The sequence below is a fragment of the Nestor notabilis genome, unplaced genomic scaffold (genome assembly GCF_000696875.1).
Source record: "Nestor notabilis isolate BGI_N333 unplaced genomic scaffold, ASM69687v1 scaffold14489, whole genome shotgun sequence".
In the NCBI taxonomy this organism is placed as follows: domain Eukaryota; kingdom Metazoa; phylum Chordata; class Aves; order Psittaciformes; family Psittacidae; genus Nestor; species Nestor notabilis.
Genome location: NW_009942508.1, coordinates 1 through 23,593, shown reverse-complemented (window position 1 = coordinate 23,593; position 23,593 = coordinate 1). Strand labels below are relative to the sequence as shown.

The 23,593-nt window shown below is 40.3% G+C and overlaps 1 protein-coding gene across 1 annotated transcript; it reads left to right on the top strand.

The window, feature by feature from the left end:
• Positions 1–738: 738 nt before the first annotated feature.
• IREB2 (iron-responsive element binding protein 2) lies at positions 739–19,273 on the top strand (the record flags this gene model as incomplete). The annotated part of the gene is made up of 21 exons (XM_010021441.1): positions 739–873; positions 1,059–1,083; positions 1,989–2,126; positions 4,108–4,329; positions 5,973–6,042; positions 7,204–7,387; positions 7,959–8,098; positions 8,918–9,089; positions 10,447–10,547; positions 11,008–11,124; positions 12,512–12,671; positions 13,381–13,516; positions 14,197–14,281; positions 14,795–14,951; positions 15,244–15,368; positions 15,653–15,757; positions 16,041–16,183; positions 17,049–17,196; positions 17,285–17,407; positions 18,048–18,233; positions 18,864–19,273. Coding segments are annotated over 21 exons (2,783 nt in total), but the record flags the coding sequence as incomplete, so codon positions are not given.
• Positions 19,274–23,593: the final 4,320 nt, after the last annotated feature.

Sequence of the window (23,593 nt, the reverse complement as noted above, 5' to 3'; positions counted from 1 at the left end):
TGGGATTTGGGGAGAAATCAATATTGATTTTATTTTTTTTTTTATTTTTTTTATTGCTGTTTGCAGTGTGTAGTAGCACTGCTGCTTTTTTCTCTTCCCACTTCTTTCATTCTCATTTACAGTTCCCTACTTTTTTTTTTGTGCAGAAAGCTGTTTCTAGTTAATATCTTAATCCAGATCAGTAACAAACTGAAGTTGTATTGGGGGAAATGTTGTCATTCTTTATATTTTATGAAATGGGTTTAATTTTAAGGCATGTGGCAGAATAGTTTCTGTTCTTAATATCACTGTTTATTTAAAAACATAATCTGGCATTGGATGCTTTTGGCTTTAACTCAAGTAACGGGTGAAATTCACAGCTGAAAAAATATTTATTAATAATCTAATTGTTGTTGCTTCCCCCCCACCGCTGATCAGTAATCCCAGGTCTTAATTCCTTGCATCCATCTCCTGACAGCATAGCATACTTTCTTAAATGTCACTGCCTTAACACAGTGTGGTCAAGCCATTGGTATCTTCCATTCCAATCCCATATGATAACTCGGCCTCTGCAATGTATGTTCCATATTGTGTAATGAAGATCAAACCCCAGGGCACCTGGAAGAGCAGGCTCCTGGAGCTCTCATCCTTCCAATTCCCTAGCAAAGTGGAATTCTTCAGAACATTGGGATTGTAATTTTTAAAGAACTACTGAAGCTGAAGGTGTTGCACTAACTGAACTCCTTTGCTTTTCCCTAGATTCTCTGCCTTATTCCATACGAGTGCTGTTTGAATCCAGTGTCCGTAACTGTGATGGCTTCTTAGTGAAAGAAACGGATGCTATGAACATCTTAGACTGGAAGACAAAAAAGAATAATGTTGAAGTGGCCTTCTGTGCTGCCATACGTAAGTGTGTGTGTGCTGGAACCACTGACACAATCCCTGCAGCCTCGCTGGCTTGTATGTACAATTCCTTGGCTTGAAAATAAATAGCAACAAAACATCCATAGAAACCTGTGCACTGCTTCTGTTACCCAGCAGGCTCCTCGTGCTAATGCCATGTGATGTAAGTGCAGGAGTTCCACGGGGTATCCTGGTTTCAGAGTAGGTTGGCGAGGCTGAAGCTGTTGGCCTGCAAGGAGCACTGTATAGGATAAGAGCCAAAACACAAATGGAAGTGGTGACATTTTGGCTGCAGCCAGATGGCTGGCGGTTCACCGAAATGCATGAGATAACTGCAGATTAAATACTGCTTACTCTACAAGTGTATGTAATCCAATTGAATCCATGAATAATACATAGATTTAAGAAGTCTCTTAGGATATTAACTTTCTTGGTGATTTGAATATGGCATAGCTGAAAGGGCAGTCCTTCAGCAATTTGCAAATATTAAATTTAAGCTGATTTGCTGACTCATTATATATTTATCAAGAAGCGAGATAATTAAAAAAGGAATTGTGGTGTTACTAAAAATTAGGTAACCTCTGCTTAGCAAGCAAAGTCAGGAACACTTAAATAGTACTGTGGTATATAAGCATTGTCCTCAGTTTTGTACTTCAGGTACAGTTTATTTGACAGCAACAAGAATATTTTTGTCCAGTACTATGAGCTTCAGAAATGGTTTTGTAAGGAAGGTGTTAAATGTACCACACTCTCATTGTTTGCATAGCAAGGTTCTATTGTAAAGGTAGTTAAGTATCTAAAAATCAGTTCTGTGGTAAAGTACCATGATACTTCAGAAGCATAGCAAGTCAAAAGAGGAGTGTAATCCTCTTTGAGGTGTTCCTGTACTTGTTGGGTATGTTATATTTAAACTTGCTGTTGCTTTTCATGAACAAGTACCAACTCTTAGCATAAATGTTTCAAGTTCTTTAGAACTTGGAGATTAGAATAGTGGGGGTTTATTATTGCGGTAGAACTTGGGTGGATCTAAAATTAAAAAGAAGCTGGTGTATTTTAGTGAGTTGATGTCCTGTGTTACTATACTATTTGGTTTTTCCATCTGTTAGTGGAATTCCAGCGATGGTGGATTTTGCTGCCATGAGGGAAGCTGTGAGAAATGCTGGAGGAGATCCTGTGAAAGTCAATCCTGCCTGCCCAACTGATCTCACTGTTGACCACTCTCTGCAGATTGATTTCAGCAAATGGTACTGTACCTCATTTTTTTTGGTTGAACTATATGTGTTCGTGTGATACTGAAATACAAAGTCACTCTGGTCTTGGTACTATCCTATCAAATCATTTGTCCTGTGTGGATCCCTGAAACTAGACCTGATGGTGTCTGAAAGAGGGCTGCATAAAAATGGGTGAAGTAACGCTCCTGAAGAAGAGAAAGATGAGGGCTTATGGCTGAAGCCATCTGACAACCCAAATTCTGGGCAAGAGATTGCTGAAATAACTGGTTCTGTCATGGTTTCCAGAAAATAGTATGTCTGAAGAGAATGAGGCGGAGGGAGTTTGTAATTTTGCTTTAGCCTGTTCTTACTGTTAGTGTTAAATCCTTCTTTTTTCTAATGTGACTGCCTTGTCACAGCTCCAGAGAATGGCTTATAATCTTGTAGGACATACTGAAAGGCTGTCATTTCAGCCCATAGTTTAGGACTGATTTTACTTTTCTTACAGGCTTGGATTTTACCACAGGTTAAAAAAGTCTGCAGATAGTTGCAGTGTAATTGTAGGAGCCTGGAGAAGTATTGGGAATGGAAACATGGTTTTCATTGTTCTGACAGGCAGTAATGTGATGAAAACAGCCTGGGGCTGCCTTTTGCTGGAAGCATAATACTGCAGAAGAGGAAAAACTTGTGTTCTGCTCAGTGTTTGCTGAAGCAAATACTAAGTAAATAATGCAGCTCCCCTCCATCTTCTCCCCACCCCTCCAAGGTGGAGCCTTGCAGATTCATGCAGAATTGTGTCAATTGCTCAAGCTCTTTAGGAATTCTAAAAGTTCAGTGGGAACAAGCTTGTGGCGAAATGGACATGGGTGTACGAGTTGTTTGTGTGGACCTTCCAAACACAGAGGATTTCAGTTTGGTTAGTGTTAGAGTGAAGAGCAAGAAGCTGCAGCTCGTAGTTGTGTTGCCTACATGTTATTTCCATTGTGTGCTCTGTCCACTCTCGTGTCTGGAGGGACAGCTGATTCGATTGCAATTAGGCTTGCCTAAAATTCTCAGAAAGACCTAGTGCTGGCAAGAGGTCTCATCATGCTGCTTTGTAATGATAAATCCAGCCTCCGTAGTTTCCCTGTTGGAAAGCGTGCAAGATCTCGGCAGCTGCTGGCCTGTGATAAGAAACCCTTTGCTACAGGATGGTTTGTGCTGCTTTTATGTAGCTTCCATCTCCTGCTGGTCAGAGGGGGCTGGTGGACTAGGCTGGGATTTAGACAAGGCCATGCAATATCCTGCAATTGGATAACTAAGTATCTTTCTTGTATTTCTAAAGCACCAGCTTTAATTATGAATCCTTGAATTTGTGAATATTGAGAGGTAAAAAGTAATGCATTTTTCACAAGAAGCTTTCTTTGCTTTCGTGCAAAGACTGAATATTGTACAAAGAGAAGGTAGCATGCTCTATGGACTTGAGTTTTTTAAAAAAAACCAGCTTTCCTGTCTTCTGACTGGAGTAGTGTATCAAATTTATCTGAGCCTTTCAGAATTTGTATAAAAAGCCTAATTCAGTAATGAGGTTCCATTTCTGTCCTCGAAAAAGCCTTGCCTGCAATCATTCCTCTGTGGATTTAACAGAACATGCACAACACCATCTTAAAAAGAAACATGTTCAGCAAGTCCACCACTAGTTGATGATGCTCTACCTGCCTTGAAAAGTTAAAACCCTGAGCATAGCCTTTGCAGCACTCTTTGTAAAGATCTCTGGTCTGCTGTGAAGGAGTTAATCTGGTGTTAATCTTTCAGACAATCCAGTTCTGTTCACTTACTTATTACCAGACTGTTATTTAACTGAGCTTATCCCATGGTAGTTTACTTTGCAACAGGGTTGTTATAAAATAACCACTTTTTTTGTCGGATAATATTTTGTGTTGGGAGGCATTGCAAAAGACAAAGGAGAAGAAAAACAAAGAAGGAAAGGAGTAGAATTGCTGAAGTCTAAACCGTTCTTGTGTTGCTGTTGCAGTGCAATCCAGAACGCTCCGAACCCTGGAGGTGGCGATACACAGAAGCCAGTAGCAAAGCTGTCCCCGATGAAGGCGCAGCCTCGGAAGGTGCCCTGCAGGGGTCAGGCCGGCTGCCGGGGGCCCTGTGGCGCCGGGGAGGCCGCTCGCAGCCCGGGACAGTTTTCCGCACAGATTGAGAACACGCCGATCCTGTGTCCGTTCCACCTCCAGCCCGTGCCTGAGTACGAAATCCTCCTTGTAATTATTTGTACCCTTCTGCGGTGGTAAACACGGCCTGTGGCAATTCAGAGATGGAGTTGACTTCTAAACACCCTTCTAGAGTCTTCACATGTGCCACAGACAGGTTTCAGCATCTAGAAGCAGGTCTGATGTAGCAGATTGGAGTTAGTCTATGATAATTATCTTTTGTGTTTTGCAAGAAGGGCTTTACTAAACATGGTGCAGATGGCCAGCTCTGTGGCTCATGGCTGTGATTTGTAAACTCAATTTGAAGCCTTCCTTCGGTTCTTTACAGGGACAGCAAAGCACTGGGGCAGTCCCTTTGGGTGTTACAAAGTAAATGTCAGTGAATAAATCTTGAAGATTGATTTATTTCTAAACATAGTTTTTAAATTGTGCTATGAGAACTTTTCAAAAGCCTCTGGCTGTTAAAGAAGACCTAAGAACTAGAACTAGCCTGTGTATCATCCCCCAGCTTCTACGGAATCTCACAGTCCATCTGCCCTTGAGTTGAAATTCAATGAGTATCCTGCCTGTATGTAATGGCCCAGGGGAACTTCATCTATCTGCCTTCTCCAGGTTTCCTATATTATTAAGAGGTCATTGTGTATGATTCCATCTATGACAATTACATGTCATAATCCTCCTCTTTCAGCTGCACCTCTTTTGTCTGCTGGCCACCTCAGATCCCTATCTTCCTGTGCTGGACAGGTGCTGCATTTAAAAACTCATCAAATCTGTATTCCACAGTGACAGGATGCTGATTGTCTTGATGGTTTTTTAGATATGCAAATACTCCAGTTCAGTACAGGTGTGGGAAAGCAGCATAAGAATCTTTGCAGCAATATTGATGATTCTGACAGCAAAGCAGCAGTGGTATTAATTAAGCTGCAGTGTGAATGATGACTGTCCCTCAGGGCTTTGCAAAGCAGGATAGCCACTAACCCGTCACTGCCGAGAGGGAAGGGACATGATGTAAATACATCTCTAGAAAATTGAGGACTTCCTTCCTAGTATTTCCTTCCTTGTCCACCCTCTTCAGACAGAGGTTATTCCTCTTAAATTGTGGGTTGCTCCTTTATAACGAGTATCAGTATCGTAATAAATAATATTTACTAAGAAAAGATGGTTCATTTTATGAGACTGTACTGATGAGTGCTTGTGAAGAAAAAACTGACTTGGAGGCCAAAAATACAAGAACAGAGGATAGTTAAAATTGCCCTGATGCTCTGCTCAGTTGCTAACAGGCCAGCACTGAACAGAGTGTGTTTTTACATGAGCTAGTGACCATCTTAGTTCTTTATTGAATTTGCAACCTCGAAGACTTCTGATCAGTGATTAAAAGTGTCTGTGCATTGAAGTATGTGCTTGGTATAGATCTCTTAAAATGAGTATTTTTGAGATCAAGTACTTTAGGCAAACTGTACCCAGAATAAACATGTTCTCAGGCACAGCACAGATGAAATCAGTTATTCTTCACTGTTCACGGAAAGCTTGCTGCAAGGAAGGAGTTATCTTTGTTCTAATAAATTACTTCAAATTGTGCTGCAGCCTTATGTGGGTCTTTCATCAAACAAGCAAAACCAACAACTTGTTTGTAATTTGAAATAAATTATGACTGCTTGTAAATTTGATACCTTCCTAGGCCTGAGACAGTATTGAAAAATCAAGAGATGGAATTTGGCAGAAACAAAGAGAGGCTTCAGTTTTTTAAGGTATGTCTGTACCTGTGGCTTTTGTATTGTGTTGTGGTTGTCTGAAGAGCTTGCTCCATTTGTCTACCAGTGTTCATGTTTAGATGATAAATGTAGAAACTTGGAAGTGTGAGACTCTCAAATCTGAATTTAGTAAGGGAACAGAAAATTGGCTAATAGCATGGTTTGTGACTTTGAATCTAAAAGCCATTAGGCAGCAGCAGCTCTAAAGCTTGGTGTGTCTTAAAGGAGAGATAATCTTTCATAATTCTAACTTGAAAAAGCTTTGCTCTGATGTGGTTCTTGTCAGTGTTAAGGTAGTGGACAAAGTAGGTATTTAATGAAGCATTAGTGTTTTTAATGCTTTTTCATGACCTCCATGCCTTTGGTCCCATCCATACTTATGTTACATACCTTACTGGGGCTGGAGATGTTGAAAGGGGGCCATGTAGAGAGAGACATTGCTGCTTTCAGAGGAGACAACAGTAAACACTTTTGCTGCAGATCTTGCGTGGTGAACATTGGCTTCGTTGTTGCTAGCCAGGGGTCTGCAGCATCAGCATTTGATTATCATCCACTGATTTCACCTGGTTTAGGTATCCAGTGAAATGACCTTTTCATATGGGTAGACTGGGAGGTTTCTTCTACATTATTAAGGAGGGAACTGCCACATTGAATGTTGTTCCAAGTTTCCATGTTAGCTCTTTTAAATTGAGCATCCTGAGTTCAAGACACTTTTCTAAATTGCATCTTCAGTCTCACACAGGAGTGTAAAACCTAAACTATATTGTGCTATAAATACAAGTGCTTATGTTCTGTTGTCAAAATACTAGTCTTAGCTGGGCAGGTGATCAGTTGTGTGAACTGGAAAGTGAGAGATTTATGCAGCCCAGCTGTGGACAGGTAAGTATGGATTATTGATCAGGAAATGAATGCTTGGTTTTGGTGATTAAGAATGTTCCAAGTCCCAGGGGATTGTGTACATCTATTTGACAGTTAAGCAAAAGCCACTTGCATAAATCGCAAGTGCTGTGTTCTTGCATATTAGTCGTGTCTTTTTAGTTATGTTCTAAGAATTGAATATACCTTGGGAATAATGGAATTCCTCTCTCTCTCTTTTTTTCTTTTTTTTTTTTTTTTTTTCTTCTCGTTTTTCCTTCCCCTATTTTGGGAAAACTACAGTGGAGTTCCAAGGTTTTCAAGAATGTTTCCATAATCCCACCTGAGACTGGAATGGCACACCAAGTTAACTTGGAATATTTGTCCAGAGTTGTTTTTGAAGTTAAAGATTTCCTATATCCTGATAGTGTGGTTGGCACAGATTCTCATACAACCATGGTAAATGGCTTGGGTATCTTGGGCTGGGGTAAGTATGCTAAGAGTAACTTGGTAGCCCTTTGAAGTGTCCTACAGCATTACTGACAAAGTGTTCTTCCCACTGGATGTCTCTATCTCAAGCATAACAAACTCTGTCTTGAATTATTGTTCAGAATGCTTTTTGTTAAAAGTAATCCCAGCTAACGTTTTTTCCATTGAAAAACTGTTCTTTGTCAATTTAAACAGAAAATAGCCAAAACCCAATTGATACTCAAGTAAGTGCTGTTAGTACACGCAGTATAATATCTGTATGAAGATTTCCCTTGGAAAGTTAATTTTTGATATAAAGTATTCTCTGGTTGAGGGTGAGATCTAACTTCAGTAGTAGTCTTGCTTCATTTTATTTTCAATGTATAAACATTGAATAGAACTTGTGCATTTCTTGCTGTAGCCTGGTTGCAGATGGAGGGATGCACTTGACTCATAAGAGAGAAGCAGCAGTGTTTATTGTTACAAGCCTTTAGGATTAATAGGAAGATGTTTATTAGAGTTTTAGGACCTCAACATATTTAGTGTCAGGCTGTTTTCATCACCTTAAGCAACCAATATTCCTCTTCCAGGTGTTGGGGGCATTGAAACAGAAGCAGTGATGCTGGGGATGCCGCTTACTCTCACTTTGCCTGAGGTTGTTGGGTGTGAACTGACAGGTACAGCCAGCCCGCTTGCTACATCCATAGATATTGTTGTGAGCATTACAAAGGTAAGAGTTTGATGCCTTTTCAAACAAAGCAAAGCTTGTGGCCAGTTTTGCCAGTGGTGTCTGAGAACTGAACTAAATGCTGGGGATAGCTTTAATTATGGCAGTGCAGATAGAGATGAGTAATCTCCAATCATTTTTATTTAGTAGTCCTCTGAAGTAATGTTTTCAGGGGTTGGGTTTTCCGCCACCCCCCTATAGGGGTTTATTTACATGCCCTCTTTTAGTGAAAAAATATATTAAAAAAGCCCCAGTATATGTGTGCAGGGCTGGAGCAGGGAAGAGAAGCCCTGTTTTTCCTTTTTCTCCATCTGACAGCATGTGGGCTTCTTCCCTAGGTTAGAAACTTTCCCTGAATACCCTTTTTGTTCCAAAATACTCCTGCGAGACACAAGGTCTGTCTGTGACTGTGAGCTCGTACAACTCCAGAACCTGTTTTGTGAAGATGGGGTTATGCCAGGGTGGTGCAGGCTGCTGCTGTTATGGTGGGGGGAGAGGGGTCCCGTTAAGAGCGTCAAAGCACTGAAGAACTGCACGTGCTTTGAAAACTCCATTCTTCTTGCTGGCATGATGCCTGAGGAAGGGTGTATCTGCTCTCCACTAGGAAATCTGCGGAACTTGTTTGCAGATGGAGGAGGTGTGGTGTAGATGCTTAGAACCCAGTATGTTAATGGGGCTTGCGTTTTGTTGCAGATGTGGGCCTTAAGGTTCAGCTTTTTGTTTTAAATGTTTATGACTGGCTAGTTGCAAGTTGTTGCAACAAGCATTACTTGCACTGTACCTCTTCCCATAACAAATACCGTTTTGTCCTCTCTTAAACAGCATCTTAAGCAAGCTGATGTCGCTGGAAAATTTGTGGAGTTTTTTGGGAGTGGAGTTTCCCAGCTGTCTGTAGCAGACCGAACCACGATAGCAAATATGTGTCCTGAGTATGGTGCTATTCTGAGCTTTTTCCCTGTTGATAATGTGACACTGAAGCACTTAAAGCATACAGGTAAGGTGAACTTAAAGCAGTGATTCATTGTCTCCATGTTTCAGATATGGGGCAATGAATTTTTTGCTTGAAACGTCATAGTTCTTAAACAGGGATTATCTGCGGACTTCTGACGTCGATTTGATGTCTAAAATTGTGCTGTACAGTAACAGGCTGTGTCACAGGATATACTTGGCTTAACTCTTACCCAGCAGAATCTCATGCGTCTGAGTAATACCTACCACAAAACTTGTGCTGTAAGATTTACTGCTGGCTAGTTCTATGGGACACTTAGCCCACGGTGTTTGAGTCTGAGTTACGTGCCTGTTTATCAGTGCAGATGTTTTCTCATGTGGCCTGTTTTGTCTCTGTGTATCCCATGTATTGAAGTGGGGCTGTAGTTTTTGTATACACAGCACTGTCCTGGGCATAGCTGGCTGCACTTGAGGTTTGCGGCTGGTCCGTTAGTCTAACACCCGGTTTGCTAACATCATGTCATTTTTCAACATCCAGAGTCATGTTTTGAAAAGTGTGTGTAAACCTTTAAAAGAAAATAAAATTCTCATTACAGTATATACTATATTGTCTGTAGTATATAAAATATATACTATCTGTATAGTAAGAAAATTCTCATTTATATTTTGAAAAGTGTATGGAATATAAGTATTCTCAATATGAAATAAATCCCTTAATCACTGTAGAGTCCCTACAAAATCACAATCTAAAATGGTTACAAGAACTTAAGTGGAAAAAACTCAAATCACAACACATTTCCATTTTTTCCCCACATATTTTTTTCCCCTTTCAAGAGCATTATTTCACTGATCTGTCAAGCTAAACTCAAAGGGTGTCAATTTGTTACCGAACTACCACAAAACGACAAAGCTGCAGGGTGACAGATATCAAAAAACCCCCATTCACATAAGTGAGCTTATCTGAAACTGAAATCTGTCACTTGGAAATAGGAATTAAACATTTTTAATTGCACAGCAAACATGTTTTGTCTGCTCAGGGCAGCACAAATGCAACATTTTCTAATGATAGCCACTAATGCTGCCTGTTGCCAACTAAGCACATGATCTGTATTAAACAGGTAAATCTTAATGGAGAAAAGCTTTATGAACATCAGGGACAAATGTGTAAGTTTAGAGTTACAACTGCTGGAGTTGGAGCAGCTTATTTTGTTACTTGATAAGGAAAGTTAAGCTAATTGTGCATAATTCTTGAATAGCTCCTGGGAGTTGCCAGTGGAAGTGGTGTCCTTGGAAAAAAGTACTTGGGATGATATGCTGACAGTCCAGATTTATGAGAATTGGTTGGTTGGTTTATTTATGTTTTTTAATGTGACTTCTCTCATGTTCAAAATAATCTTCTCAAGGTTTTGACAAGGCCAAGCTTGAGGTCATGGAAGCGTATCTTAAAGCTGTGAAGTTATTTAGGAGTGATGAGAGTTCTTCCAGAGAACCTGAGTATTCCCAGGTATGCTTGAAATGACTTGGTTTTGTATGTGATTCTCATAATAAATAACTACTGCTGACTTAGCAAATTTGTTTCCTCCTGTAGTTTTTATTGCTTAATAAAAGCTGCATTTATTACGTTAAAGTTTTGAGAAGCAGAGTATGTTGCAGAATGTAGAGGGGGTGGGAGAAAGAAGGGAAGCATAATACAGTTAATGTCAACTAACAGATATGGAATTCCTATCAGTCCTGAGTGATAAGTCTTACAGATGGTAGAAAAGTTAGGGGTAGTATTAAAATGTTCTGAGTGAGTAGGGTAGCCCTTTACAGTGGGTGGGCTTGAAAATAGGAGCCCAGAGATTTCATGTCTCGGAACACTCAAATTTTAAGTAAAAGAGGTCCTGGATTTCTCGAGTTTACTGACTGTGCTGTTGGGCTGGGATTGATGAGGCATGTTTTTCTTTGTTTCTTGTATTTTGTAGGTTGTGCAAATTAGTTTAAGTTCTATAATTCCATATGTCAGTGGCCCCAAGAGGTCCCAAGACAGAGTGGCTGTTAATAATATGAAAAGTGACTTCCAAGCCTGCTTAAATGAAAAGGTTTGTACACCTGATGTACTCTTCAAAAGGTACTTCCTATGACCTACATGAATGAAGCTTGTTGCTTACTCCTTGCATACCAACTGAGCTGTCCTGATGAGTAGATGAACAGCTTATTCCCTGGCGGTGTTAAAGGCCAGGTTGGACAGAGCCATGGGTGACATGGTTTAGTGTGAGGTGTCCCTGCGGACGGCAGGGGGGTTGGAACTAGATGATCTTAAGGTCCTTTCCAACCCAAACCATTCTATGATTCTATATTATTCTTGCTTGACAAATATCCTGAGGATAGTAGCTGGTAAATATAGGTGTGTTTGTCAGGAATATGAACTTAGGAAAATCCCTTAATTTTGCTATTTAGATCACTGAGGAGGAGAAACCTTTAAGTGATAAACAGAATCATAGAATGGTTTGGGTTGGAAAGGACCTTAAGGTCATCTAGTTCCAACCCCTCCGTCATGGGGTTTATAGCATAAAATAGCACAAGCTTGGGAAATGTTTACTCATTTCTAGAGTTTTTTAAATGGCTGTATTTTACTTATATTCCAAACAGAATTACCATAAGAAAAAAGAAGTCATCATAGCTAAAGGGTGATGCCTAAAGGCTGCCATGATCTGTATCTAATTGGTGTTCTGGGTTCTTAAGTTAGCAAATGATTTTTCCCCTCAACTTGACTTCCTTGAGGAAATCTGTTTACACTGAAGGTGGCATTTTTGGTTAGGGATATGCATAGGTAGCTGAGAATGCCGTAATGCCTCTTCATTTTTAGTGTTTATCATGAACTTGAAGACTGGCAGCAGTATTAGAAGTATACACAGTTAGACACTGTAAAAATAATTTCTGTTGGTTTAAGCATTTCTGGCTTATAAGGAGATGTATAATACAGAATGATCAGTTGTGCTCAGAGAAATGATAACTGATCACAGATCACAGTGTGGTTGAGGTGGAAAGGGACCTTTGGAGGATGACTCTGTGCTGAAGAGCTGACGGTATGCAATGTTATTAACCTAATCTACCTTTAGGTATCAGCCTCTTCAAATAAAAATCCTAGGTATTCCTCTAATTCAGAAACAAGTATTGTGTAGAAGTAGACATGCATTCGTTGGGGATTGTTCTTTCCTAGTTAGCAAGAAATGTGTGGGATCAGCCATGCGTTGACTGGCATTTGTTTGCAATCATTGCAAAGTTAAAGCAGTTAGGAATAAAGAGGGATGAGACCACTGTCTGTATGGACAGAGGTGTGAACTGAGTGTGGCTTTTAAAATCTCTTCAGGGGGTTCCTAGTGGCACAGCTGAGTGTTACCTTAAAGTGAGGGTTCACTTGATCATGCTGTAATATCATACTTCCTGTGCTGTAGTAACTGCTAACGTGTGTGTTTTTTCATTTAGTCTGGTGTTAAAGGCTTTCAGATTGCAGATGAGAAACAGAATGACATTGTACCTGTTCAGTATGAAGGAAATGAATACAAGCTATCTCACGGCTGCATTGTCATTGCTGCAGTAATCAGCTGTACAAACAATTGTAATCCATCTGTCATGCTTGCTGCAGGTACGTTTTGATTAGTGACTGCCTGGATGATGCCTCTGTGATTACACAGCCTTTATCTTCACTTTTGCAGGTTCTCTTTAATGACTTGACTAAAAGGTTTGACACTAAGCTTTAAGCTTGTTGTGTGTTCTGGAGGTTATGTAATGAAAGCTACTTTTCAATAATACAATCTCAAGATTTGTGACATAAACGGGTGTTAATGATAGTAATGACAAAATATTTATGTTGGGTAGTATTTCAGCAAGTCACCAGTGTCAGTTGATGCAGGAGTTGCTGAGCAGTTGGTCTGTGCTGTAGTCACAGCTTGCACATACCTCTGCAAGCTGTCCCAGAACAGCTACTCCTCTGTCAGAGCCTGCTTGCTTGTTTTGGGGCCTTCTGGGCTAAGGCAAGCTTCCCTTTGAGGCTTTGTGGCCTGTATAGAAGAATAATAAATGGGTTTGCACGGCCAACTAGAACATGGGAAAGATTTTTTTCTTACAGAGAAGAAAATGGGCATTGACATTATAGGAATGGGAACAAAAACCTGAATCAGTGTTATGAGTTAAGAAACTTTATTCAGGCAGATAGTTGTTTTAATAATAAACTGAAGGTCTACTGATCCTCTGGGGGGGTTTATGCTTAGTTTAAGGTAACATCATAAAAATGTTTTTTTAAGGGATATACTAAATACAAGATTTTTTTTTGATTTTTTTTTTTTTTTCTCCAGGACTTTTGGCCAAAAAAGCTGTTGAAGCTGGCCTAGTGGTTAAGCCCTACATAAGAACAAGTTTATCACCAGGCAGTGGAATGGTTACACATTACCTCAGTTCAAGTGGAGTATTGCCATACCTCAGTAAGCTTGGGTGAGTTGTGACCCCCACTTTATTTGTCACTTCAGGACAATAGCACATGATAAATACAGTGGTTGTTCATTTTGGGTGGTTAATTCTGAACTTACTAGATTGTCATGTTAACTACTAGATGGCTTAAAGTTGTATTTTATTCCCACCTTGCAATTGACTGTGTAGCTCTCTACCTCCTCTGAGCTTTGCTTTTTCAGTAGTGATATACTTAATTGTAAGTGTCTTACAGGAAAAGATGCACTTGTTGATGTATGTTAAAAGTGGAACTTGGATGTAAATTTATTGGGACAAGCTGTATTAGGCTTTTCTTAACACTGCTGCTGTCGTAGGTTGCTTGGCCTGGTTTTGGTCGCTTTGTAGCAGTAACTAGAGTATGTGCATAATTCTGTAATGGTGCCCAGCTGTGTTCTGTGAGGAGTGTTACTGCCTTTGCTTTGCTGTTACTTATGGAACTAACAGCATCTAGAGATATTTTACTTGACTTGATTGATTGCAAAAATGTTGCCTTTTATCCTCCTGCTTGCATCAGTGAGATGTGGTGTCTGGTGCTAACATCCTAAAAAGTCTTAATTGTCAAAGAAATATCTTCTTGATGGTGGCTGATGAAAGAAAAGCTACTTTTGCTAACAAAATGCTTGTAATCATTTAATGTGTTACTTGATTGTTCTTTTCCGATGTAGGTTTGAGGTTGTTGGTTATGGTTGTTCAACCTGTGTTGGAAACACTGCCCCCTTGCCAGAAGCCATTAGGAATGCAATCAAGCAGGTAAAGCTCTAAGGCTTGTTGAGTATGGAAATACAGTTCTCACTGAGTGCAAAATACACTTTACTGTTGGTTTGGACTTTGCATGTCAGAGATTATGCTAATTCATTGCTATGTAAAATAACTGTAATAGTATTTGTAGCATACAGATCTAAATTACAAGATAAATACATAGCATTAATGTTATGGATGGGTTTTAAAGAGGTATGTGCTTGAGTGATTTTAACCAGCTATGTCTGAACAGCTGTAGCATCCTTCTGCTGTGAAGAAGGAAAGAAGAATACCAGAAATAAAAGGCAGGGGAGGAGTTCAGTGAAGCGGTCAGAGGGTCAAGAGTGAAAAGGAAGAGAAGGAGAAAGGGTGGTGGGAGAGCAAAATGCCTTTCAATTGAAGTGTTAGAATAAATAGTTGAAGCGGAATGCTAAAAGCACATTTGATTTAGTCAACAAAAAATAGCATAAACTATTGAAATACTGCAAAGTCCTACAGAAAAACATCCATGGCTCTTCCTCTCAGGGAGATATAATTGCCTGCGGAGTGTTGTCTGGAACAAAGAACTTTGAAGGACGTCTCTGTGACTGTGTCCGTGCCAACTACCTTGCTTCTCCACCACTAGTAGTTGCTTATGCTATTGCAGGCACGGTCAGAATAGACTTTGAAACTGAGCCTTTGGGTAAGTATTTGCTTACATCTTCTATTTCTGCATCTAATGCATACGTAGGAGAGATTTCCGCATCTAATGCATATGCGGAAGAGGTTCCTTCGCATGCGTTTAGGCGTGAAGAGAAAGCACAGTTGTGTTTTGGTTGTTGCTCCTAGCTAATGCAAAGACTTTCATCAGTTAAGTGAATGCTTTGCTTATCTGGTACCGTCTCTGAATACCTGAATATAGACATATTTGTATTCTAATAGAAATATAAAGTCTAATATTCTTCACAATTACTGTTCTGTTAAATCTTCTGCAGGCACTGGCTTCAATGGTGAAGGCATTTACCTACGAGATATTTGGCCCACCCGAAAAGAACTTCACACTGTGGAGGAGGAGTGTGTGATATCAGCCATGTTTAAGGAGTTGAAAGAGAAAATGGAGGCAAGAATGCTCTTTTGTTCTACATAACTTAAAGATTGTATTTTATTGTAGCTTTGTAATATCTTCCAGCTGAACCAGATTGGTTTGTCACTTTTTTCCCTTACTGTAAAGGACTTAACTGAGATGGGTACTTGTATTAAATACTGATTCTTAAGTAATATCCACGGAGATAACTTGCAGTATAGGATAGAAATTAAAAAGAAGACCACCAGTAAGTCTCTGGTTTCAGAATATAAAAATTATAAACCTATTTCTCTGTTCTTTTTGGTTACTTTTTTCTGTAGAAAGGAAACAAACGATGGAATCTACTGGAAGCACCTGAGTCAACTTTATTTCCCTGGGATTTAAAATCTACTTATATCAGATGTCCTTCCTTTTTTGATAAACTTGTGAGTACACTGGATCTGTCCACCAGATGATGTGCCTTACATTTAAGTATCAGAATAGCTAGTCCAGTAAAGCTTCATTGTTTGAGTGACTAATTTGGTTATCACTAATATTTCTCAGTCTTTAAATACTGTTTGGATCTCTGGAACAAGTGGAGCCTGTATGTCAGTGTGCCTTCGTATACTGCAGCTATGGTTTATGCATATAATGGTCTTGTAAGAAAAATATATCTTATGTTGTTGTCTGTCTGTCCTTTCCCTCCCTCCCTGGCCCCTTCCTTTTCAGGCCAGAGAACCAGTTTCACCACAACCGATTGAAAATGCCCATGTCTTGCTCTTTTTGGGAGATTCAGTAACTACAGATCACATATCCCCTGCTGGAAGCATTGCAAGGAGTAGTGCTGCTGCTAAGTATCTGACCAACAAAGGGTAAGGACTTCTCATATTAACAGCTCTATATCAGAGCACTGCTTCCCATGCCAAATAATTGATCAGCACTGTTGCTTTTCCTTTTATGCCTGACTGCATAAAGTGGAGACTGTGTGTGGATAAGCAAAATAGTAACTGTTGCTGGTGTCTGTAAGTTTTAAAGAGAACGAAACCAGGTTTTCTAAATGAAAGTGATTGGTGCTGTAATTCACCTCTGCATCAGTGGGCATCCTGCAGCAGAAATTCCACTGAAATTCCAAAAGACACAGAACACAACACAGTGCTGAGCTGCTGCTGAATGGTTTGGAAATTAGATTGTTGCATTATATTGCAAAGGTGTGTAATAATTGCAGTATCTCTGAAGCATGCCAAAATAGTAGCCTGTGGTGTGCACTCCTCTGTAACTACTACATTCAGTCTGAATGAGTAGTGTTACGAGAAGCAGAGGCAGACTTCATGGGCCTCTAATCCCAGGATGGTCATTTGATTTAGGAGTAAAGCTCTCATTTTGGTACAATGCTTGTTAATAAATATGCTGGTAGAGCTAAGAGGATTAGTAAACAAGCTTGTTTCTTAGAACAATCTCACCATAATTCTCATGTAGTTTGTACCATACTGCTTGTAGCACTCCATAAAAAAGTCATAAAAAATTAATGTAAAATTGTAGTTTTCTTCATGAATAATGTAGCAATGGTTACATGTTCGGCTCGTGATTTATTGTAACTGCATTTGTTGGACAAATAGTTCTTTACATCTTGCACTGAAAACTTTAGAGATGCTGCAATAATTATTATAAAAATCATAGTATTATTGTAAACCATATAGTCTTTAATTGATTCCCTTTTAAATATTCTTCTTATTCTAGACTCACACCTCGTGAATTCAACTCTTATGGAGCTCGAAGAGGTAATGATGCTGTGATGACAAGAGGTACCTTTGCAAATATCAAGCTTCTGAATAAGTTCATTGGAAAACCAGCTCCCAAAACAGTTCACTTCCCATCAGGGCAAACGGTAAAGATGTGTTTGTTTACAGAGTGACTCTGAACCTGTGCAGCAGGTTTACAGCTCACTCACTCTGTTTCACTTGCTTATTCCACAGCTAGATGTGTTTGAAGCAGCAGAGCTCTACCAGAAAGAAGGCATCCCCGTAATTATTCTAGCAGGAAAGAAGTATGGACTGGGTAGCTCAAGAGACTGGGCTGCAAAAGGGCCTTTTCTACTGGTACTGCTGGTTTGTTTGGCTTTGGGGTGTGTCTTTGTGTTATCTGGAAATATCTAAAACCACATTGTTTAGTTTTGGGTGTAAATGTGTTCAGAAACTGTCCTCAATGTTGAAAATAATACCACATTTTGTTTTTAAGACTTCTCAGTAATGTCTTTGCTAGAACCCTCATAGAAGAGAATCACTAAATCTGAATTTCCTAATTAAATTACTGTCTTAGAGATAAATTAGTTCTTTAGTGATGACCTCTGTTTGGTCTTTGTGGGTACTACATATCCAGCTATTGGAGGCCAATTTCCTCTAGTACTCAGAATATATTCTGAGTCAGTCATTTATTCATGTGGAGCAATGGAAGCAACTGCATTTAGCCTAGGACCTCCCACCTGCTAATCACAGCATGGTCTCTGTCTGTTGTAAAACTTCATCTCATGTTGTATGGGCCTGCTCTGGGTCATTTCCTTTCATGTAGCTGTACAGCTAAGAAGTGTTACCTACTTACTTACGTACAGGACTCATACAAAGCACTGCTTTACTATTCAGTTTGAATTGCAAGATTTTGGACATAATGTATATTTGAAGCTTACTTCTGCATTTTGCTGACTATTGTACTGAAATACAAAATCACTTGTGTTTTTTGTAGGGTGTTAAAGCTGTCCTGGCTGAAAGCTATGAGAAGGTTCATAAAAGCCAGTTGATTGGGATTGGCATAGCTCCACTTCAGTTTCTTCCTGGGGAAAATCCAAGTACTTTGGGTCTCACTGGCAGAGAGCAATTTTCTATATTGTTCCCTCCAGAGCTGTCACCTGGAATGACTTTGGATATTAAGGTATCTTTGCAATATTTCTTCCATTTCTCTTTTGAGTGTACTGACAATTGAAAGCACAGAAAGAAGTTAATTCTGATGATGGAAAGCAGGATAAAACCGCAAAACTTGGTTCTCTTTGCAAGCAAGCTTATAGTAGTTTGCTGTGGTTATTGAAGTGGCCCAGAGTATTGCAACTTGAAATCCTTGATTGTTTTTTGGGGTGGTGTTTCCCCCCTCACAGGTACTGTGTAAGGGTAGAATTGAGTCTTGTGTCTCATTCAGGTCCTTTTAAAGACATCGGTGTGACTATTTGAGAGATGCTTCAGCTTTCCATTCTGTGTAAGAGACCCATAGTGACCCATAGTAACCCATACTATGCCCATAGTAACATGCTTTGTGCCATCTTAGGGAAATGGCTTTGTCTTTGTCACAAGCAGGTACGTAGCATGCTCCCAGCTGGATCTACACTGTGGAGTAAAATGGGCCTTCATTCTGTTCCCAGCAGTGTCTCTGATTTCCAGTGGCAGATAGGCAGGGTCAATTTGCTTGTGTTGATCAAAATGTGGGGTTAGACTGTTAACTGAGAAATGAGCAAAGGGAAGTGAAAGCAAAACTCTTAATTGGTTTCTCTTTTTTGCTTTTCTTTTGAAGACAAGCACTGGAAAAGTATTCAGCGTGATTGCCTTGTTTGAAAATAACATGGAGATAACTTTATACAAGTATGGTGGAAGTCTAAACTTTGTGGCTCGAAGATTCTTATAGTAGACTGACTGATATGGGTACCTTGCATAACTGGTAATGCTGAAAATGCCTTGTGTGAACCCAGGAATCTGTACTGTGGAACTGCAAACAGTCCTAGTGTGCTCAAAGTTACTTCGTCCATGGATGTAAAAGATTGTGAATCATTGTTACTGCAACAAGATCCTTCCTGATTTTAAATAATATTCTAATGGTGCTATTAAACATTGCTAAAATCAACATGTGTGTTGTGGCAGAGAGCTGTAAGTATGGAGGGGATGTTTTATCAGACCATTTTGTAAATAAACAATGCAAAATCTGAACCTGATCGTGCTGAAGGTTATTATGTCAGGAGACTTTGTGCAGTTGTTTCCACTCAGTTCTTGCACCTGTAAATCTGTGTACTGCTGTGTGTTGGTTGTAGGGTAGCAGATGGTATGGAATGGTAAAGGCTACATACAATTTCATTATTATTATTTATTTTTGCATCCAGAGCTTACAACAGACCCTCAGTTTTAAACTTGCTCTGTAGGTTATGGGTGTTCAAAAAAGCAGTCCACATGAGGCCTGTGGTGTCCTGTACTGCAGATCAGGACTTCCTTACCTGTAGTATGGGATTATATTTCATCTGAACCCAGATGTAAAACTGCTCACACTATGAAATACTGTATGCTTAGAAGTATGGCAAACATCTCTGCATTCAACAACATGCTCACAGTTACTTTGCTCACACCATTAAATGTAGCACCCCAGCCTTTGGGAAGCTGCAGTGTCCGATTGAAGCTTGTCCCATCTACTTCCAGGAATGTAGTTTGTCCTTTGTGACACCAATTGCTATGGTGCTGTTTGCAATACCATTAAACAAAGTACCTCCCGTTAGTATTTTAACTTCGAAAAATGTTTAAAAGTGTTAGGACTGTTTTAATTCTTGTGCTTTAAATATGACCCATGTCTAAAAAGTTATACTTGTCAGATGTTATAGTCAAGGCAGCCATTCTGCCTTTTAATGCTTTCTCATCTGCTGTCAGTTTACAGCTCTTCCAAACAATCATCAAATTCCCCTGCTGAAATTCCAGAACACTGAGCAAACCTGGCTCTTCTGTCATTGCAGCTTCCGTAAATGTAATTGTCAGCACACTGATGGGAAAAGCTCTGTTCCATATTGAATACTGACAGAAGATGCACAGTTTCTGCACAAGTGGTGGTTTTACCACCTAACTAAGCATTGACAGCTTCTAATCTGCCCAAGTGAGTCTTCCCTGTTTGTGTGTTCCTGTATCTTGAAAAGCTTCATAACACCATTTAGGGTTTGCATAGAGATTAATTTCTTTTGAAGGACAGAGCTGCAGTAACTTGACTAGAAAGTGTCAAGGCTTTGCTTTAAGATCTGTTGCTCTTGATAAACTTTGTCTTAAATATAAAAACTTTCAAGAGGACTGTATTAGCTTTAGTACATCTGCTTCCAGTTTATAACCAGACACTAAGGTAGTTGACTTGTAAACTTGACAGATGCACCGTTCAAATCTTTAAATAGTGTGTTTCTGACTTCCCTTTAAAAAAACCCCAACCTGGCATAATTTTATCATCACGAGATAGTATTTTTTGACAGTTCAAACAACAAATTACTTTGACCTCACTGGCATAACTTTGATACACCTTTTTTACTTGGTTGGACAAAGTTCCCTTAAAGTTTGAAATTCTGTATAGTCTCTTCCTATATTTCATTAGTTTTGCTGTGATCTTTTAGTCCAGGTAAAAACCATTCCAGTGACTCCTACCACTGATATGGATGATAAATCAATGCATTTCTGAATACTACATTCAAATGAGTGCTGAATGAGTTTCTGTTCCGTGGTACACATGCTAATTTTATCCAGAGTCAGTGAGCAGATCTTATTTCTTGCACAACAGTGTCTAATACTTTTCCCCAGCTCAAAGGCATGATTCAGTTCAAGAAAATGTGTGTTCATTATTGGGGAGCAAATAGGAATTTAGTGCTGGCAGATAATGATGCCTTGTGCAGATGATGAATAAAACCACACCAGGCCTATTGAAAACTCCTGTGATGGCTGATGCTGGAATGGAACACAGTCTCTGCCTTCTCTAGTGCAGTGACATGCTGCTTGCTTTAGAAGGAGGCAGTGATGCAGCCATGTGGAGGTAAAGCAGTATTATGAAGTTAAGTGCAATTTCATGAGATGTCACTATCCATAAAGCTAACCATCTCTTAAAAGACACGATGGGGTTCATTACCATAGCAACTACTTTAATTCTGCTGCACTCCTCTGTCTTAAAATCAGTGAAGGACACCTTTGGAGCTGTGCTTTGGCACAGTTGCTGTTCACCCTCAGGCTCTGGCTGTGGTTGCTGCAGGGGGTCCAGCCCTAGGTATGCCCAAGTGAGTGGCACCTTTGCCTGGTGCCCACGCTGCCTCCCACCCATCAGACCTGCGCACCTGAAGCATGGTGGGTGCTGCGAGGAGCAGCCCTGTGCAGGCGTCCATCTCCCACATAAAGGTTAACATTTGCCGAGTATCCACGTGATGTGCCTGTCCCCTCTCCCTCAGCAGCAGTGAACATTGTCCATCAGCCTGGTGGCCAAGGGGAGATGCTTAACTTTGGACACACTACTAGGACCTGTGAGCTTTAGCTGGGCAGGAGTGACGCCTGCTTTCTGGCAGCAGCAGGGTACGGTACAGCCAAAGCAGTGCTGTGATCACATGCAAAAATCCCAGTGTTGGATTAGACCTCTTGATAGTACCTGAAAGCATAGGAGGACGTGTACCTTTCTGAGGAAATGGCTCAGTGTGTTAGATGTATTTAACCTAGGCTTCTCTCCATTTTGATTTGGGGAAGAATCTTGTTCCCACTTTTCTAAACGTCTTCTCTCCTTGCACTCCCCTCCCTTCATCCCCCTCCCAAATTATAAAGCTTTGGGAGAGTGTTGATGTTTATACATTTTACACCTAAGTATAAGGACATGAAACTATATATATTAATCATATTTAAGCAACTGCAAATCAGTGTCTGCTGTTTAAAGCAAACAGAACAGTGTTTTAAGTTCAGTAAGTGTTGTATAGATAATATCTTAAGTTCAATTGATGACAATTGTGCATAAAATGTTACTGATGCTGTAAATTATTTTTAATAAAGAAAATTGTATCACACTTCTTTGTATGTTACCATCTATTTTGAATTCATAGTATGGAATACACTTAAAATGGTGTGAAAGGGTGGGGTGAGTAAGGAAAAGGGTGTAATTGTGTTGTGTTTTCTCCTTGAGGAGTGTCTTATGGGCTTCCAAAGTATGTTTAGTTGCTGTAGAAAGACGTTTCCTGGGTTAGCTGAGCCCCAGGTACCAGTCTATCATAACTACATCAAGCGCTTCTTTGATTAACCTATTGTTTTCTTCAGGAAAATGTCTACTTTAAACCAGACTCTAGATGAGATCCTGTATTAAAGCCAGCTGGTGACCAGGATTATGGTTATGGCACGTAGAGCTCACAGCTATCACAAAGACCTTCACCAGTGATCTGGGCACCACCTCTGAGGATTCACTTTTAGCACATGAGATGCTAAATGATTCAAGTCTAATCTTTCTTACGGATAACGGTGAGAGGCCAAAGCCCAACCTCAGTCCTGGCTGTTGCCTCACGGGGGCAGTGAGCTTCCCACCAGAACACCGGGCAGGCAGGAGCAGCAGGAGCGCCTGTGGGTATGGAATCTTGGCACTGCTGCCTGGATGGAAGCTAGGGCAAGCCTAGCCAGGTACCAGCCTGCCGCATGCACTTGCAGTTTGTTTACAGGCGGAAGGCGTATATTCAGTTTGTTCTGTAACCTGCTGTGTTTCAAGTGCCACACATAGCAAGAATGCTTTCCTGCTCTGCCCCTTTTGTTCCAGGAAGCTAAACTGTCAGGCAGCCTTGGGAATGGAGAGAAGGAGCCCTTAGTATTTACTGGAGCTCTTTTAATCTTGAGGAACATTTGTGTGATTTCTGGGGGGTGAGGGCAGATTGAAGCACGTGAATGTATTAGTTGGTCTGTCACCTTTAGTAATGTGCTGTGACGCTGGGAACAAACATCCAAGGAACTTTATTTGGTGCTTGGGGAAATAGTTCCCCTTTTCTAAATTCCCTATTGGATTAAAATAATGTTTTCATATCCTTAGTATTACAAGTATTGTTGGAATTAATCTTAATAGCTGGTTTACTTAAAACCAAGATTTTTTTCCCTTTTTATTTTAACTTCAGTATCTTTTTTACCTGATTGCTCAGTCTGAAACATGTAATAATTAAAAAAAAAAATAGAGATTTGTATATCTATCTTGACAGTCAATATAGAGTGAGGGGTTTGTAGTTTTATACAGTGAAATGTAGAAGTCTCCAGACGGGGGCCGGTGGTCCCGGTGCGGACTGTGCTACAGTCTAAAGGCCGTCCTGAGAACCGGGCCTGGCGTTTGGTCAGAACATGGGTTAAGGGCTTGATCCGCTGCGCTGATACAGGCATTTAAACAGGATATCGCTGAGGCTCTGCTGTTCCTTCCCTCTCCCGCTGCCTGGAACCGAACCGCTACGAACGGCGGCCGGTTCCTCCACCGCTTCCGCAGGCGCGGAGCCCGCGCGCCGCCCCTTCCCGCAGGGCCCG